General features: G+C 41.1%; 1 protein-coding gene across 1 annotated transcript; it reads right to left on the reverse strand.

Annotated features, from left to right (window-relative positions):
* Positions 1 to 7,127: 7,127 nt before the first annotated feature.
* SLC34A2 (solute carrier family 34 member 2) lies at positions 7,128 to 18,894 on the reverse strand (the record flags this gene model as incomplete). Its single annotated transcript, XM_084286871.1, has 12 exons — positions 18,780 to 18,894; positions 18,528 to 18,659; positions 17,792 to 17,920; positions 16,719 to 16,862; positions 16,019 to 16,130; positions 14,004 to 14,199; positions 13,355 to 13,450; positions 11,942 to 12,062; positions 11,063 to 11,230; positions 9,563 to 9,679; positions 9,338 to 9,462; positions 7,128 to 7,703 (listed from the first exon to the last, which is right to left on the reverse strand). The coding sequence occupies exons 1-12, from the start codon at positions 18,883 to 18,885 to the stop codon at positions 7,128 to 7,130; spliced, it is 2,022 nt and encodes a 673-aa protein (XP_084142997.1). The 5' UTR covers positions 18,886 to 18,894.
* Positions 18,895 to 20,445: the final 1,551 nt, after the last annotated feature.

Consider the following 20,445-nt stretch of genomic DNA (forward strand, 5'->3'; position numbering starts at 1 on the left):
CAGGATCTGTTCCAGTATAACTGAGGTAAGTGGGAATCAGTCTTGCAGGCAGCACTTTTGCCAGTAATTACTTTTTATGATGACTGATGAAGCATTTGGGTATAACACCAGCTTCTAGAAAAATGTCAAGAGAGAGGAGAATCCAGCCAGGCCAGGCCCAGGAACCAGGGTATACTCAGTGCCCGACACCCGCACCGTACAAGGTGAACCCTGGCTGCTTGCTCCTACTGCATCTCCTTGTTCCTCACTATACCTGACCTGGGTGTTGTACAATAGCCAGCCTTCCTCTCACACCTCTCACCAGATTTCAGCAGTTATTTATTTCCCAAAGTGCTCTGTCTGGCCTAATAGCCACCTGAAGCCTGAGGCTTAACAATTGCTACTGATACCCACTCCCCCCTCTTTATATTTTCTTCTACTTCTATAACCAGTACCCTTTCTTCCTGTGGGGAAGCACATCCTGACCCTAAGCTGTCGATCAGGTTTGCCATCCAGAAAACAAACCCTGCAGGCACCCGGGGTAGCTACCTAGCCTCCACTCAATCCCACAGCACTGAGTTTTACTTCCCAGGCCAACCCCAACAAAATGGGTGCAGCTATACCAACATGCAGTGCTGGCAGCCAGCACACCCACACCCCTCTGTGTGTGTGTATGTACCCTAGGAGAAATGACTAGGCTATCACCCTACACAAGGAGAAAGGTCTCCTTCATCTTCTTCAAGGTGAAGCCCTGTTGATGAGGTACCCCTGAACGCTTACAGTTGCTTTCCCTCCTCGTGGGCCTCAGTGAATGCAATGGGCCCACTTTATTGAGGGCTTTGTTGAGATTGTGAATGCATGGGTGTCAGTCTCCTACCTGATTAGGAGGTATGGGCTCCATCACATCCATGACCATGAGGTGTCTGGGGACTGCCAGCTCCATGAACCTGGGCGTAGGATGCCTCACTAAGCGCTCACTACGTGTTTTGTTTTAATCCAGAGAAGCAGAATGGGTTCCTTTCCCTGCACCTCAAACTAACGTTGAAATTGCTGACGATGAATCCAAAGTGATCTCTGCCTGCTGTGATGCACACGCAGTCATTCAACCACCTGGTCCAACCTGTCACCCAGCCCCAGCGTTAATTTAACCTCATCTGCCCCCAGAAGTCAGCTGTGTTTCAGAGCTGTGTTACCCCAAGCCCCACTGCTGCTCTGTGGTTCCTCAGCCCCCAGCATCCCAGGCTTGCAATGGGGGAGAAAGGTAGAAAAAAATTGAAATACCACTCCCTGTCCCTATATTTCCCAAGCTGGGTGAACATCACCTAGGGATTTCCTTGTTTCAGCGCCATTGTCATGCCTGAAGGGAGGGGAGAAGAGCACAGAGGACTGCAGGCAGAGATGGGATCCCACCTGAGCCACAGTGAGATGCTTATTTTTTTCCTGTTTCCTTCCCCTTTTCCATTTCTTAGAGAGATGTCACCAATGAGGGAGGTAAGGATTCGCACAGCCTGGCCCAAGAAGGCAACCAGGCTAACCAGGACAAACGCAGACCTCATAACTTTCTTTCATCTTCCTCCATGAGAACCTCTGACCTGAGCCTGAGCTGGGGCCAGGCTGCCTTGCCAGGCCACGCAGTTTGGAAATGTCTGAGAGCAGGACAACCACCACACTGCCGTGCCATGGACTGAGCTGCGTAGCTCTGTCCTGCACCTCAGATGGCTCAGCTGGAGACGGAGACACTGAAATCACTTCAGAAAGACCACAGCAGGAGAACATCTGGTGAGAGCTGGCCCTGCTAGGTTCACACTCAGTGAAGAGCACTGTGACCATCAGCAGACATTTATTGATAGGCACATCTAAAAACATCTTCTCAGGCGATGTAACAGCTGGGAGCAACAAGCAAGAGCAGATATTGTATGTTTATATTATACAGCAACAGCAGAGCTGGCTCCCTGCTGGTAATCATTTGAGATCCAGTGCCTGAGGCCATTGCATTAGTCAGTTAAAATAGGGCTTAATGCTACCCTAGTTTACACGTGCACAAACTTTCCTAATGTCAATTACGGTTGCACGTTGCCTAACCAAGGGCAGCACTTGGTCTGTAAGTTGTTTGCATGCCCTGTAATTTATACTTTTTGTACTGTGAAAAAAAAAAAAATAATACAACAATCAGCTGAGCTGTTGGTTGCAAAACATCTTCTCCTGTAATTACCCTGATTGTTTATGTCACAGTAATGTGTCCTTAGACGTTGAACAGTGTAAAAAGATTGATACACCCCAAAAGTGTAAATGGCAATTAGGAAATTTCAACAGGTGCTGAGTAAGATGGAATGTTTGTGACATTTTAATGCTAGCCTTCACTCTGTTCCTCTCTTGTTGAAATACGGAGATGTCAGTTGTTGGGGGAGATCTGTTTGGGGGCAGTTCGGTGAAAATCAGTATATGTTCGGTATGCCAATACTGTTCTTTCATACCAACTATGGGTTTCCTTTGTAGTAAAATTGTAATAAATGGACTAAGATCTACAGAATATTCACTATAAAAATATCACAAGCAGGTTTACACTTAGAGTGTCATGCTTTGACATGTACCAACACCAGGAATGGCCATTAGCTAGAGGAAGAAAAATCTGACTGCAAATAAATCATGGCATGGAAGCACAGCCTGTGGAAATTGTGCAGTTGCAGTATGGCCTGGCATTTCCATGTATGTGTATCAAGTATATCCTCCATGAAATAGCTTGTGAAATAGTGGCTTTTTGCTTGGTAGTATTCATTTTTAATCTTTGGCTGACAGGATCAGATCCTTTGCTATTGTCAAGCTACTGTCAGTGGTATCACACCAGGTTGCATGCACAAACAATCTGCTGTAAATTAGTGAGTAACCTTTCCCAACAGCATGGCCAGGGCTGTTTTGGGGATCTGATGGGGTGCCCACCACTTCAAGGTAAGCTGAAGAAAGAAATGATGAATTCAACCTGCATTTCTGATTAATGGGAATCCATCATAGTGGTAGTTAAGTGCAGTGGTATCAAGAGAGTTTGAATCTGGGGGAACTGGACGAGAAGCTTTGGCAGAGGGTTAGCAAAACCAGAAGCACCAGAAGGAGCCGTGACCATCATGCCTAAGTCATAAGCAGAGAGGAAGACGACTGATCCCAGTCACAGGATCAGGAGCAACCTGGCAATTAGCTGAAGCATTATTTTGAATGTTTTGAAGTCTTCTGGCCAGTGCAGTACTTCAGCACAAATCTGTTGTTAAATAAGGATAGGCGTCGCTGAACTTTGCCCTAGGTAGCTCTGCAGTCTGTTTGGAAACTGGGAGATGGATGGCACAACCTGTGCATGTTTCCTGGACGTGCTTTGATTCCTGATGGACAGAGTCACGGAGGCTGATGGCACACGGAATTGCAGTATTTCTGCATGAGTGTCAGAAGACTTAAGTTTTAAATCACGGGCCTAGGGTGATTACTGCTTACATTTTAGAAGAAGACTGTTTATACTGTACTGCATAAATATTTATGTTATAAGAAATACTTCTGTTATCTTCATTTCACTAAAATATGGTACAGTTTGACATGGCAGTTGTTTCGGGGGCTGCTTCCTCCGCTTCTGCTGAGCTTAGAGTTAGGAAACCTAATGACCTCTTAAAATAGTCTTTCAGGCGTTTAAGGGGTACTTTTTCTTTCTCTCCATCCCTTTCATTTTAAGATCATATGCAATCAAAAAAAATGGCCTAGTCATAAGCCAGACATCACTCATGGCATGGGAAGCACTTTGGAAACACTGTGTGCCATCTTTCTTGTAGAAGGAAGAGAGAGTCTGAGCCTATCACAGTGAGACAGGCTGTTTGCATCTGGTTGTTACAGAAGCCAAGGCTCTGGCCTCCTGTGCTTACCTTCACTGAGGACAGACTGCAGAACCCTGCTGTAAGATATTTTGGCCTGCACAATTGCACTGAGCAATTATTTTTTTTTCTTCATATGAAAACCTTTATTGGAAACACAGCCCTCTGATGGGTTTCTTTAATGCCTGGGGCTAACCTCAGTTCCTTTATGTTGTACTATGTTGTTCTGCAATACATATGTAAACAGATAGTATGAAAAAAATCTTCATTTTTTAAAACTTCTCTTTATTTTTACATTCGATGCACGAGGACAGACAAGATGAGTATTCAGGACAAAGTATAAAGCCATATACTGTCCTAAAAACAATAAAAGTGATAAAGTTTGAGAGTTTAGAAAAGTATTTTAGAAACAATGTATTTCCAAAATTCCTCATTACAGAAAATTCAAATCTTTTAGAAAAGTGGAGTTCAATATCCTTGTGCATTAAGCCATATGATGAAAGTATGTAGGTGTCTTCCATCCTTATTTTAAGAAATCTGTCTCTGCATTACAAACCATCTTTACGTAACCTATTGAAGGAGCCAACAGCCTCCATAATACGCAGTATACACAGTTACAAACAATTTTAAAAGTTATATTACAAAATATACAGTAGTTCCTTTTTACATTTTTATAGATAAACATTGCATAGTTATCAAATACGTAATATATAACACAATCACATGAGCCTCTTTCTGTATAACTTATGAAAAGTTCTGTACACTCAAATAATTATAAATAAAGTGTAAATATCTTTTGTTAAGAGCGGGGGGCAAATATACCAGGACATGTTGTGCTGCCAAGTGTTAATCAAAAGTCCTTGTTTGGAATCTGCCTAAAACAAAGGCACAATATGGCCTGAAATTCACCAGCAAGGAGAGAGTGAGAACTAGGTATATCATATGGGAAACGTTACAATGAGGAACATAAAGTACTGATATGTCCAACCATAATTTTTACACTGATTCTTTTACAAGAACTGCTTTTCCTCTAATGCTTTGCTGAAAGTTATCACTGTGCTTGATGGCTTTACTTCAAGATGCAAAATAAGGTGCACGTTAAGAAATGAGTAAGAGTAGATGAAAATGTTCCCTGTTTCAATGGGTGTTCAATGGATGTTTAAGATAACTTTGAAAGAATTATGGATAATTTTCTCATATTTTTTCTGTAGAAACAGAGCATGGGAAATGCACACTAGAATCTAAAGAAACGCAGATCATGAAAGCATCATGAACTGAGAAGAAAATGAAAAAAAAATAATCGAAGATACCACAATTCCACTTTGAAAATGAGATGCTGAAAAAAATCTGTTTGAACTATATGAGGGAGAAGGTAAATACTTTTCCAAAAAATAGTTAGGTATAACTCTGCTCTCTGTTACTAAGCCTACAAAGAGCAGAAATACACCAAAATTAAATGCTTTTGGAAATTCACTCTGATTCTAAGCATTTTGTCACTGACTCACAATTGTAGCAACAGTTGGAATCTCAGTATGAATGTAATTTTCAAACATGTTTTAGGCAACTTAGTTTGCCATTTCAAATGTCAGCTTAAAAAGGAAATTAAAAAAAATCCCCTTCTAAAATGTGTGTTTACCTGATAGCTGAATGCAGCCTACTAATCTTAGAGCTTTGCATAAAACAAACTGTTCAGAGGTAAGTGTGTTCTAGCAGCACGGAATGGCTACGCTAAACTAAAGGTCTTGTCAGCATTTCCATTACAAATGTAATCTCAACTCAGCCATATAAAGTGGCTTTAAATTATACTGCTTGGCCTACACCCAACCACATGATTTTTTTTCTTTTGGTGGTTGGACCTCAGATATTATCCTGTGCTCACTCATATCTAAGCTATTGAAGGCCAGCAGAAGTACTCAATGCGTCTTTGAAATGTTCTTTTTCTGACACTGAAATGATGCCTTTTGTCAGTCCATGATTCAGAGCAGTCTCATAAGCATTTAGTAGAACATCAGTAATGGTAAGATCTGTGCACAAGCAGCTTCACACCAAGTGCTACGCTACCTATGGGTTGACTACACGTGGCAATGACTACACTACCTATGGATTGTGTTTGGGATATGCTGCATTCAATTGCCAGTAAAATTCACATTGTTTCCAGGGAGCACACAGGGATGGTGCAGAGTGAACACTCCTTTCTCACCATTAAATGCTACTAGATGTCCCGCACTAGCCATAATCTTCTCTCTGGGTTCCCTCTTTTGTAGCCCTAAAGCTACTCTTGTCGCTCCACCGCTACCCTTAAAGGTCATTTTGTGGCTCAGCCAGACAGAGCCATAGTTGCACACAGGTCTTTTGGCATCAGCCCAGACTTGAGTGGCTCTCTCCACCCCTACACCAGCCACTTGTCCTCCCTCCTGAACCATTCCTCTAACTGTCAGGACAAGAGCTTGTGGGGTTACATGGTGAACAGGACTGGGGAGGACTATCTAGACAGAGGAATGGCCACGCAACCACATCCTGAGTCCATCAAGCTCTTTCATAGCCACCGTGTCTCCAAACCCAGTGCTTAACCTTCAGCAGGCAAAGGGATCAGCAATTACTTTTTGGCCTTTAGCTTGAGATGACAAAAGACAACAGCTCCCGTCCCCAGTGTTAAAGGAGACAGAGGGCTCACAATGGGCCTATGCATACCCTTATGCCAGACCAGGACTCCCAGAGCTTCTGAGGGATGTCCCAGCATTTTACTTTCCTCCACACATGGACAATAGATTTAGTCTATATTGGGAATACTGTTTTCCATTTTGACCACTGCAGCCACTGCAATCAGGCCAATGAAAATGCTTGGATACTTTTTTTTTGGTTGGTTCTTTTTTTTTTTTTTTTTTTTAATTTCCATAGCATTTGGGGTATCAAAATAACTTCTGCTGAATAAGCCAATGGGCCAGAAAGGCTGTTCTACAGCTGCCTTGGTTGGTTGGTTGTTTTTTAATTAAGTTTGAATTGATCGTATTCCTTTCATCCCTCTGTTCAGGGGTCTACATCAGGATTTCTTTTGTTTGCTACTGATAGCGTTGGATGAATGTACAACACAGTAGATCCTCTGTAAGCAAATCTGTCTTTAGCTTTTCAAATGATCATAGATTTTCTAGGGACTCTGTCAAGCTTGTTTGACTCCATTCCTTGACGAGTGATATATCACTGGCTGCAGGAACCTAACAAAATGTTCACTCTGTCCTCAGTGCATTGTCCAAGATGGTTTTCAAGAGCCTAACCATCCTATGCTGTATCTCTGTTGATCCACTACTATAAGGCTGTGTTGTTTGTGCCTGTTTTTTCAACACAAGCTGCAGCTGGTGCCCTTCTTACACCTCTTTCTTCATCAGCCATTGCAATGGTGTTTTCATAAACCTCCATAGTTTTTAGCTGATTGTCTTTGGCACCCTCCTGTTCTGCATTGACTTTGCAGCACTTGCAGAAACCGCAGCAGTGTTTCCCACAGAAGGCAAGTGTAGACATAATCATTTTGTCCCAGGGCTCTAGAGAGTGCATCCAGATGGGTAGGAAATCCCAGTTTTGGAGCTTCTCAGGCAGTGAATGTGGTCGTTTTGTCTGCATAACGTTAATTACAATCACAGCAATACACAGAGCAAACAAGGGAAGGCAAACACCCAAAAGGACTGGCCAGCCTGCCAGTGACAGACCAAATACAAACAAAGGCAAAAGAAAGAAGCAGACGAGAAGATAAAATATAGCAAACCATCTGTACTTGGCTGTTATGTTCCCCAAACTCTTGCACATCCGTATTGGGAGCCGGGTGAAAGGCAGCGGGTAAAACAGAATTATCCCAGAGACATTGAAGAAAAAGTGGCACAAGGCAATCTGAAAGAAAAAAAAAAAAGTTTGAGAAGTTTGCTCCTACAAATGCCTCTAAATGCTCCTGCCTACATAATAATAACTTCCAGTGGTGCTGACTCCATAGTGTCCCTTTTCCTGCTCCTCACTTTGTTTTTTGTCTTGTCTTTCACGCTATTTCACTGCCAGGCCTTTCCTGCATGAAGCAAGGACTGGGTAATACCTCATGCATTGTAAAGGTCAAACCCTACAAACAGGCCGTGGCATTTGGAAACAAGGCAAGCATAGAGGGGACTCCTCCTTATCTCCCTGCAGATGGAGAAGTTTTAAAACACAGCTTTCCACTGCAAGAAGTTGAGTCTACCAGAAATAAAGCTGGCAAACCAAGCAACAATCAGGAAACTGTTTTGTTGTTAGTAAGGCAGGAGAACCATGTGAGAACTATTCATTACTGAGTTCTGCATCCCTAAGTTTTCAACTAAGAGATGGGAAAAGTAGATTAAATATTGCATACAGGTTATTGAGAAATTGCTAATTGGATGAACCTGGATTTTCCAAACAATTAGCAAAAAGTTTACACGGCACTGAAATGTGACTTTTTCTAAATCTTTTATGATCATTTGGTTTACATATTTCAAAATCCTTTTAAAAAAAAAAAGCATGAAGAGACATATACTTGCTAAATCTTTCAGAAGTCACTTGGACAGAATAAGCATACGTGGAACAAAACAGTACATTCCCTGCTCCCACTATCTTATTTTTCTTCCGTAACTGTTATCAGACTAAAGCAAACATGAAAGTACTGGATTCTGATTTTTAGAGTACATTATAAAAATAGCAGGTTAACACGAGAGCTGAGGTTGGTTGAGATAGTATCTTCACATGATTATATCTGTTCTGTCATGCCTGAGGACAATAAAATAACTTCTGTAATTTTCTTAATTTATTGTGGCTAGTAAAAAGCATTCATCCTATTCACAAAGGAAACTTCATTATCTTTTCACTCTTTGATGTAGAGGGTTCATTGAAATGTTATCTTCTGACTGGAATGTTCTTTACTGGGCGGTAAGTGGGAGCCCAAAGCCAGGCTGCCTACATCTCAAGTAGTCTGAGGCAAAAAGAAATTCAATAAAAGCCGCCCATATTAGATTTGCAATGAGAATGTAGTTGTCATGATGCTCACTGCAATGTCACACAGGTTGACAACTTGACATCTTATGAGTTTCAAAGCCTCTACTTAGATGACAGAAATCCCTGTACACTGCATAAACAGAGTTTGGGTCCTGAGCAGGGAACTCAACAGAAATTAGTAACCCTCATAGGGGATAGACAAGAGAGTTGTCAAAGTGAGCACTGAATTCCAAGATGCTAAGATCCCATACTCTGCAGTCAGGTGGCCAATCTTGTCTGCTTTTTGAATGAATTAATCAGACCAAGCTAAATTTATGAAAGCAAGATCTGACTATATATAGACATTCTAGGAATGCTTAATAGAAGCCTTTTGCTCTGATAGTTGAAATTAATGAGCAGTCACTAGTAGCACTCAAAGAATCAAGTCCAATTTCCATGATATATTTGCATCAGAACTAATTTTGTCAGTTTTTTATTCAGAAAATTTGCAATTCTAAATGAATTCCAAGGAAGCATTGGTTTATACTGACCTGTAATGAATATTTTAATGTACTCCCTGGGCTTGCTAAAGCTGCAAGTATAGCCGTTGTGGTTGTGCCAATGTTAGCTCCTAAGGTGAGGGGATAAGAACGCTCGATGCTTATAACACCAATGCCTAGGAGAAAGGAAACAGCATTGAATGATTGCAGAATGTTGAAAAAAAAAAAAAAAAAAGATAAAAAGTGGAGATAGAAATTACAATATTGACAACTTACCAACAAGAGGTGTAATTGCAGATGTGAAAACAGAACTACTTTGGACAACAAAGGTCATGCCAGCCCCTGCAAGCATAGCCAGGTATCCAGCTAGCCAAGTAAAAGGAAAAGGGAAATCTAAAAAACAAAACAAAACAAAACATTGTCTTTAGAATAACAAATATTTAGAATAACAAAATGTTCCAGTCATATAGAAAACAACACTAAGCATTTCAAATGTAAATATACTGCTTGCATATTGTCTAAAACAAGAAGATTTGGGGTCAGTGTGAGTTCTATTACTTGAATTTACCCTGTTCTTTGTACTCTCTCTCCAGCCTTTCACCACTGGACACACTGTGGATACTAGGCTAGGTAGACCTTTGTCCTGACCCAGAGTAACATGTATGTTGTAATATGAGTAGGTACCAGAAATTTTTCCACTGAGCTCAACACAAAACTTTCTAGGTGTTTAAAGTGTCGGTTTTGGCGAGCAGGCACCTGCTACATGAATCAGGTCTTCAGAAAGTTCTGAAGGGTATCCTGAGAAAATAAGGAGGTTTGTTTTAACTAGTTTTAAGCTGATCATCTCCTAATAATTCACTTGTTACTCTTGCAAAGAAAAGCTAAAGAAAAGCTAAAAGCTTAGAGAAACTAAGCACAATGGTCTGCAGATTTGTAAGTGAGAAGAGGCCAGGACTCCATCAGTCAGGAAGACAGAGGGATTCCAAGCAGATCACAAATGAACAGTAACTGGCAGCCGATCACTTTCTACTCGTTTATTTTGATTTGGGCAATGTTCTTTGCCCGGAAGAAGACAGAAAGGGGACCACTTTATTGTCTTCCCCATATCTGTGAGCATTCTCTTCTAACACAATCAGGTGTATGCCAGGACTGCTTTTCCCTAGTACAGGTTCTGACCTGGATTCAATGGAAAATGAAGAAAAAGCAGCCAAGTGGAAAACAAACAGAACAAAACAAGACAAAATAGCTGTTTGCACACAATGAAAACAGGCTGGAAAATCACCTGGATAACACGGGGAAAGACAGAAAGTACCAATATGCAGGGCTGCTTATCACCCTGAGGAGACGGTTAAGGAATGGAGCAGGGCAAGTAAAGGAAATTAGATCATTAATCTCTACGTACATTTATTCAGCTTACTTTAAAAGAAACATGGAGACCCTGTGCCCAAGCCAGCAGTCACAATCTCAGCACTATCTTTTGAGGATATGAAGATTACATTTCTAACAGCTAATGATTATACATCAAGATACAGAGCCTGAACTTTGGTCTCTGTTGTTAACCTGCAGTCCACAAGCAAGCTGTTAACTAATAGCTTTTAAAAGGAAGAAAATAGCATGCTGAGCTGAAGAAATATTGGGGGGTGACAACTCTGGTTTAATACTGCTTTCTTGAACCTATTCTGTAATAACTGCATAACAGAACAGGAGATTTTGATAAATGTGCCTAATGTCCTTGCTATTTCTAAGAGCAATCTTCGGGAAAAGCAGGTTAATTACCAGTGTTGATTGTCTTCTTGATAACACTTGCCACTTGTCCTTTAAGTACAGAGTTTAATAGCTTAACGATCATCACCAAACAGGAGCACAGAACAAGCAGGGACAAAGCCAGAAGGATGAGACCGATGGCAAGATCAGGCAGGTCTGATTCTGCAAAGAGATGCCGGCCTGAAAAAAAAAAGAAAAGGAAAACAAATTGGCCTAGTCACATTTTTGCTTCTGATCCCAAGGCCAGCTCTGGTTTTCATGCATAGCCCTAAGAACGTGGGACCAAAGCACACGCAGCTTGAGGCGGTGATGAAAAGAAAGAAAATGCTGCCTCCCTGGCTGCACAAAAGCCATGCCTGAGAGGAACTCGTGTATGTACACTTTCATAAATACACAGTGAGCACATCTGCAGGGCAGGCAGAAGCAGGGTGACTATATGCATGGAAGGAGAACAACAACAGAGTGAGGAAATTGTGGTGTGCTCCCAGCTGGGCTGTGAGTCAGCTCTTCCCAGGGACGGCTGTGTGCTGGGAATGGCTGCTGAACGTCCTGAGCAGCACACATAGGGATGGAGACATCCAAGCAGCCACCACAGCAGAGTAACTGTAGCACCGAGTCACCTGAATAGCAAGGGTGACATGATACTGAGGACCCCAATTACTGATATCAGGGAGCATGGAAAGGTATCCACCCGCAGCCAGATGCAGTGATGATGATGATGTAGCTGTACAACAGAGCTGAGGCTGTTTTGACTGCACCTGTAGTAGTACCTTGTGTATGCATACAGGCAAGTGCCTCTTGGTGTAAGTCTGAAGTGGTCTGTAGGAACCATTAGGAAGATAGGCACCTCTGTAAAAATATTGCAGAAGGAGAAATAGTTCCACTACTCACATTTGCTGATATAGTCTGTTTCAGATACATTTTTCATAGTCCATGTCACGTTTCCTTCAGTCCAGCAAAGGTCAGGAGATGTGCAGTTTTCTGAAGGTGAAAGTGTGACATTCTGCAGTGTCTAAAGATTGCCAGAGAAAGCAGATGGTTCAGTCACCTACAGCCTTCTTTAAGAGCCCATACACAGTTCTAGGTTTTTGCTGCAACCAAGAATTCATCAACTACAGCTACAGGCAGGTTTGTAAGCTGGAGTATAATTAGTGACACCAGAGAAATGACATAGCAAAATTTTTTGTTTTGTTAAAATAAACAGCTGTGCTGTTACTCAGGTCAGTCAATATGACTTTTAAAGATGAAACCTTCTATGTCAGAGCAACCAGATCGTCAGTAGCTGAGAACCATAATTACTGATCTCAGGACTCACGGAAATAGATTCACAGTTCTGCCTGCACTTTTTGTGCCATTGCTCACCTTCTGGGCCTGGAAGGATTGCAGGATGCTGACACTCAGACCTGAGAGGGCACTGGGAGCAGCAGGCCCACCTCAGCCTCCTCCCACACCTCAGGTGGAGCAGCCGGCACTGCTGCAGGTAACCTGAGGGGAGTTTCATGCTACCACGGCCTGCTCCTGGCCCTGTCTGCCATGGCTAGCATTTCACTGGCCATCCAGAACATCATTCAGTAGGAGAGGGGCTCCTCTCAAAACTTAATTTTAATCTCCACTCTGTGTGTGCTTTAGCATCTGCTGCCTCAGGACTTCAGAAATCAGTTTTACACACCCACTAACAAGTAGAATAACTCTCGTTAGAGGTCCAGGTGCTGTTCAATGCTCTAGTTGTTAGTTTAGCTGAACAACACAAACCAAACACAGCTCCACAGTCCACCAAAGTACTCCTTGGTGCCAATCTGGGCAACAAGTTCCTCAAGCTGCAGTGGTCTCAGGAGAAGAAAAGATAATTTTAGACCCAGAGAGGCCTTGTCTGAAGGCAGTTTTCTGAGAAAACTGAAGTAACCAACTGCCAGCAGACCACCCTAGCACATAAAGCTGCTTAGATCAGATAGGTGGGCAAAAAGAGATTTTCTTGGGCATACGTTGCAGATTTTTTCCACTTTCAATGAGTCTGAAGGAGTGCCAAGTTTAAAGGCATTTATATGTGAAAGGAGTAGGTTTGGCTCCAAACCACCAGTTCTGATAAGCAAGGGCCTGCAAAAGCAACCAAGTCAAGACTGCTGCTGGTATGACATGCTTGGTTTCAGCAGTACAAAAGCTACATTAAATTGTCTGCATTCCTTTTCTGCAGCAATAAATACTCATTTAAAAATCTAATTTCACAATCCTATGATAAGCAGTGCCAGCTATGGATCAATAAATATTTCCTGAGGAGCCTGACAACTAATTTAACATAATACTTACCACATTGGTTTCAGTTACGCACCAAATCTTTACAAGGCTTTTGTTTTTTGCTGATTCGTCGTTTGTAGCAATTGCATTTATTACAGATTTATCAAGCTTAAAAATAAACAAAGGAAAACAACAGTGTTAGTCCAACTTCCACCACACACTTCTGTTCAGCTCTACCCAGATAATAACTTCCCTTTTGGAAGCTCAGCCACATGAAGCCTACATGACCATCTCTAATACTGGAGCTGCTGCCCAGCAGGGAGGATGGGTTTTACTCCCAGAAAAGGTACAACTTCGTATGCACAAATACTCACACTGGAGTATTCTCCCCAAATCACTCACCCCATCATCTCAGCCATTCTGCTTAAACAGCTACACTGACACAACAAGGCTGCCACACTGAAGCAACGGGCTGCCATCCCATCCACCCCATATGTCACCTGCGTTCCCAGCCCTCTAGCTAGGCCTATCCTCATGAAGATGAAATGTAGGGGAAACAGAAGTGGGAATTATGGAGCTGGGTCTTTGTGAATCCACCTGCTAATGAGCTTTATCCCAAGGACACAGAGAAGTGATTGAGTCCCTTTCCCATATTCAGAGCATTCCGTTTAACTGTGGTGGTACCAAGTAAGTAGCTTCGTTAATGAGAAAAAGAGCTTACCTCAATGATGAGCTTTGTAAAAGGGTCTGTGATAACTTTTAGTAGCTCAGGGGCATCCTCACCACTTTCAAGATGAAAGGACTCCACTATAACATTAGTGAGATGGTAAAGATAGCCAGAAATTACTTCAATGGGCAACAATACAAAAACAGCAAGCCAGTTGAAGAAATCATGGATTGTTGCCCCAGCAAAGGCCCTGCAAGAAGAAATTCAAAAATAGAGCTGCTTTTAATTAAACAATATGTGCACAACTTCAATTAAATATGAAATCATAAGGGTGGGGATGAAGCCCATTTACAGACAGGAATTATTTCATTTCTAAGGTCCCAGAAGATAATTGCTTTATTACAGAGCTCTAAGTTTTTTCCACACCATTGTCCAAGTGAAAGAGTCAGGCAAGGTGACCAGAACAAGAAAAACTAGACAATACAAAAGTAATCCTCAACACAAGGCTGCCAAGAGTACTTAACAGCTTACATTGTTTTTGTATCTCACCCTGTTTTGGTACACTTTTAATTCTCAACCAGGATTTGCTTCTAGGATCTGTTCTCCCTGACTCATGCAGAAGACGTCTCTTTGCAGCCCTCTCACATGTTCTTGCAAACCATGGGTGTACAGCTCCCTTCCAGCTTCTCCTCCACAACCTGAAGAGCCACAGCTATTTCCTCAAGGGCACTCTTTCCAAAGTTCCTGGCAGGTGCTTGTGCTCCTCTTAATTCTATGCAATCTGCCTGTATTTGTTTTAAAATATGGCTCCTTAAATTAAGCATTGTAGAGGAAGAAAAATATGGAAGAAATATTCCTTGAAATGCTAATCCGCTAATTTAGGTTCCAAACTGCTTGAGGGGAAATTAGGTGGAGCATTCAAAGTAGACCAACAAAATGGAGAGTGCTACCACAGAGAGAATATCTTAATCGGTGGTTGTCACCAGAGTTTTTCTTTCCATTTTGTGAAAAGTACACCTGTGAGTGCCCTACAGAACAAGCATATGCAGACGGTATTTAGAGACTAAAGTGGTTGTTAATGACTACATTAAAAATCAACTTCTTTCCCGTTATTATTTATTTAAATTTTCCTGACCAGAAACTAGTAGGGTACTTTGTCATTGCAAGTTAAGTGACAGAAACTAGCTCAGCCAAAGATTCCGAACAGCTAATCTTTGAGAAATATGCTTCAGTTAGGTGTACTTTGTATGTTTGGTATGCCATAAATATAAGATACTAAAGTCTTATATTCCTCCCAAGTTTACTGCCCATCTCCATTTAATGAGAGCTCTATGTGATAAAGCGAGCTCTTAGTGATAATGCCAAGTGACAGTAAAAAAAAGTTGCTGCTCTATTTATTTTACAGCCAAAACACTTCATTTTTCTATGGCTACCAGCTGTTGCTTGTTGTAGACTTCAAAAGCCTGGAGCACTGGAGTCCCTCTTAATGAGAGTAGATTGAAATAGCATAATGTCAATTTATTAACTCCTAAAATTAAGAAGTAACCAAAAGTGGGTGGCATCATTGGAGTAGTCTGAAAATTTATCATTGCGTAAGATCCTATTTAAAATGGTGGAGTCTCACAAAACCACAAAAATTTAAAGGAACCCAATATGCTTTTCTGCATGTATATGAAGCCATATATCTAAACAGGACTGTACTTTGGCCATGGCAGTTGTGCGAGGAGTGACAACAGCTTAAAACTTGCTATCATGTCAAAGCTGACAGTTTAGGAAGCTGAAAATTACATAATTCACATCATAATTTCATAGGACAAAGCAAAAAATTAACTTTTTTTTTTTTTTTAACCTCCATTGAAATAAATGGTAAAATCCTTTATGATTAAAATCTATTGCATTTACAGGTCATTAACCTTGCTTTAGAAGTTTCTTGCGATTTTCCTAACTAGACATTCAAATTCTGGTCAATAGAAGGGTTGAATGGCTGTAGTGCAGATAGGCAGTATAGGAGAAAACCTAGTGAGAAGGAAGAAAAGCAGCTTTTCAGTTCTACTGTTTAAGTACAATACCTTCTAAATTCATTCCTGTCCCCGGCTTGCATGAGTGCCACAATTGTGTTTGTAACTGAGGTGCCAATGTTTGCCCCCATAATGATAGGAATAGCTGATTGCACAGTCAGCACTAGAAAGTAGAAAATGAAGCATTGAATGAAAAAATCATCAGCGAGCTATTTGGTCCAATGAAAATTAATCTATGTTAACACCTGACTTCCCTTGATGTCACTGGGATTAGACACTCTAATCCAGACGTTTGCTTTAATCAAGCCCCTTGGGAATGTAGTACTCTGACAGTCTAGTGACCCCCCACTGCAGCCCATGGTTATCTCCTTTCACTGAATGATAGAGGGCCAGAGTAAGAGTCTCAGGTATTGTCTGCAGAATTGTGAAATGGTGCTAGAAACAAATCAAATTCAGTAACAGGCTAACAAAAGAAAACTATGCAGATACTTTAAAAGCTAATGCATTCAATACCAAGGCTTCCAGTGATTTTCTTTGCTATTATGGACAGTATTTTCTGCAGTGTATTAACTTTTTCTCTCCCCCCCCCCCTTTTTTTTTTCATAATTTGATATCAGGGCAACAGTTGTGAAAGTCTTTTCCTGCTATTCCACCCAATGCTTCTACAACTTCAGCACAGGTGGGAACATTTGTTCAACCCCACACTGAGATTTGTGGGTGATCTTTAGGAAGATACTGTAAGCAGACTTACGTGTGGAGGACACCATGCTGACCACAATGGATGAAGAAGTACTGGAGCTCTGGACCATAACGGTCACCAGAACTCCTATCACCAGTCCCGCAACAGGATTAGACAGCACTGAATCATCTTTAAAAATGTCCCCTGCTGCTTTACCTGCAAGAACATATTCTCAGAGTGAGGGAAGTACAAGGTGAAGTCAATAGGAATTAGAAGAGCATTTAATTAAAGATCATTCAACCATTTAATATGATACATAGGTAGCCATGCTTGCCAGCCAAAAAATGTACAAGGTGATGTAGCCCAGGGATCCAAATTCAAGTTCTGAACTCCCAGTTTATCAGTTATCAGGCAATATGTTATATTTTCTCATTTCAGTGACTAAACAAGCTACAGTGAACTCCACAGAGAACTATATAAAACCACCATCAGAAGAAAGACTGTAAAGAAAAAATCAACACATATACATAGATTTAAATGCTATTTCTGCCCTAATGGCTTTTGGTTACTGCCTCAAGGAAAGCTAATTTAATAATTTTGAGTAATTCTGCTCCTGTAGCTTTCTGTATTGCCAAAAATCCAGATAATTCTGCAGAAAATCACGTATTTCTTTGATAACTTCTGAATCCATCAGCAGGTTTCAACCCTCGTAGGGAGGTGAACATAAAAATATATTCCAATAGTTTTCATCTTTGAAAGATTTGGGAGACATTTCAGTGCTGAATGCTTTGATCAAGAGGGTAGTTTTGATATTTCTCCTTGTTGAAATGACTTTCACATGGGACAGATTTATGCTCAGGTGCATTTGTGTAAACTATCACTAAAGTAACAGGAACCTTCTAAGAAACTGGGGCCAATAATCCCTACATCAACAGCTCTTTGGAATCTGAGAAACAAAGGCCCTTTTTATTGCAGAGGAAAATCAGTTTTCAAGCAGAAATACTTACTTCTGAATCTGTATCTCTACACATAAATCTGTGCATTATGCTCTTGAAGAGTAAAACTTGCATTTTGTTCACTTGGATGACATTTAATGCCTCATTTGTAGCTTATTCCTGATATTTTAGATGCATTTTCATACCTACCTCCTACCAGTTGAAAAGCAGAGCTCAGTACATCCAGAGAGCACACGAATAAGTAGAGTAATCCAAGCAAGATGATAAACTTTCCTATTCCATATAGTACACGAATGATTTTTCCTTTTCTATCCAGTTCTGCAAAATAAATACATTATACATAAAAAAAAAAAAAAACTTATTTATGTTATCTGGTGTTTTCTCCAGAACAGTTTAATGTGCAAGCAGAGACTACAGAGTTAAATATGGTGTTATGACCCCAGTGTATAATTAAACCCAAAAGAGTGTTCTTAATCCAAATTTTAACGGCAGAAATGGATAGTTCATTTAGTTAGTTTTACCAGGGAAAAAAAATAAAAAAGCCTTCGGTATAAGATAAATGCCTTATGAAGACCAGGACTGATCCTTGGTTTAACATATTCATCTTACTGAGTAAAGAAGAATCAATAGGACCCTGAAAATAAGATCCTGATGCTTTTGGGTTGTTTTCCATGTATTCCCTTGTGTTTTAAGGAGAGTAAGCAGCATGCTCTCCAATTCCTTCTAAGCTGCCTAAATACACTATCCCAATTTTACCACTATGGAAGCTGAGACAAAATGTAAAGCCTACATCTGAAAACAGTTCAAATCCTAAATTCTGTTCTGCAGCAAATACCATTTCAGAAAACATAACTGATACAAAGACAGCAAAAGTAATGGAAAAAATAAATAAATGCAGGTAGCTTATTTACTGAGAAACGTCTACCTGACCACTTGACCCCCGTGTCCTGCAGCTCTGGCAGAGCCCATGGGTCTTCTGGCGTTGTCTCATCTATCAAGGCTATCGTGGAAAATGCAGGTTGGATTTCCCCTTTATTTCCAAGTGAAGTCATGTTGCCTGATGAAATAGAACATTAAAAAAAAAATAAAATAAAATAAAAAAATTAATTACTTTCCTTCTTCTCCAAGGAGTGTCAAACTTATATATCTCTAACTCAGAGGTGAGAGCGCATGTTACCTTTGTGATTTTCTCCTTCTTTTCCAGGCATGTTCTGGTTTTGTTTGGAAGAATCCCCGATATAGTTATTGGTTTCAGGCTTGTCCACCTCAGGCCAAGGAGCCATGATCTGTGACTGATAAAGTAATGCTGATTAAAATGTATGTGAACTCAACATACTCAATTTACAACAAGGCATTTGAGAATATGATTAATTTTAAGAGAAGAAATGGAATAGAAGTAATTTGTCCTTGACCACAGCTTTTTACTAATTTTTCTGAACTATTATTTTATTTGTGAAATAGATATCTCATTTACCTTTGAAATCACACAGTTGATTTATTTGTGCAATTTAAAAAATTAATAAAAAAGTCAATCATGTTTATATTTTTGTTCACTTTTTCTCAGCTTTCCTAACGTAAAGCATTTCTTTAATTCATTTTATCTCCTTTCAGCAAAAAGTCAGATAACTGCTTTCCTTTTTTCCACCTTCTAGCTTTAACTGACTACCTTTATCAAACTGAAAATTCATTCTTCCTCAAGGCATAGCCTAGTCTGGGACACGTATGCTAAAAACAACCTTCTTGTTGCCTCTGCTGGTTCATTCCCATGGAAGGATGGAGGACTGTGACTCTGGACAAGTCAAAGGAAGACACAAGCTTCAGAAGGTCCAGAATGGCCCTTGCTGAAGGACCAGACAAGAGCGTTATTAAATGACAGAGGCCATTTGCAGGTCTGTATTTGGAACTCCTGCTGCTGACACTGGAAGTGAAGTGGAGCTGGTAGCAGCAGCTGCAGGCTCTCCCATCTCACACAAACTCTGCATGAACTTTTTCCTTCCTGACCCCTTTTGAGGTCAGGCATTTAGCACGTATTTTAATATTATCCAATAATACGTCAAAAAAATAGGAAATTACATGGCCAATTCCTGCTGGAATAAGTACATGTGGAAGACCAAACCCAGGCCCAAGTAGAGAAGGCAGATACTTCTTGAACCAAAACCTGGAAGACACAAGCTACTCACTTCGCCAGTATTGGGAGCCAGGGGGAGAGAGATAAAAGAGGGGCAAGGTGACTGGGGGCTCTAACAATACATGATTATAATTCTTCCCTCCCAGGCTTGTAAGGTGGTTCATTAGCTTAGCCTCTGTGACCCAAAACTCAGTGGAAGGGATGGGAGAGGTGAACACTCCCCAGAAAAGCCTCACCTCGGGGTCTGTCTCTTCAACCCTGTCTACCACACGTGTCAGCATGCCACAGGCAAGGCTGTGGCCTGCCCAGTGGCCGCCACATCTCATACCCACATGGCTGGAACAAGGATGAACAAATCTGCCTGCAACACTCCTCATAAACAAGGCACCTGCACCCAGCCTCCGAGGGTCAGAGTCAGAGCGGGTATCGTGCACCCGTAAACAAGGCTCAACCACGTTTAGCAGCCACTCTCAGGGAGTATAATTAATCGTTTGTTTAATGATAATCATTTATGTAGCTGAAGTTTTGTCCCTGCCCATGTCAACAGCCACACATCCTGCTCCCAAGTTCAGCTTTGGCTGGGAAGGAAATGGCACAGAGATAATCACTGATGTCTTACTGCAACACAGCAGGGCATTGTTTTCTGGTACTTCCCAGATTAGGGATTCCTCCCCTTCCACCTAAGCAAGAAAAGTCATTCTACAATCTCAAAGGC

Source organism: Netta rufina (assembly GCF_964035555.1).
Source record: "Netta rufina genome assembly, chromosome: 4".
In the NCBI taxonomy this organism is placed as follows: Eukaryota; Metazoa; Chordata; class Aves; order Anseriformes; family Anatidae; genus Netta; species Netta rufina.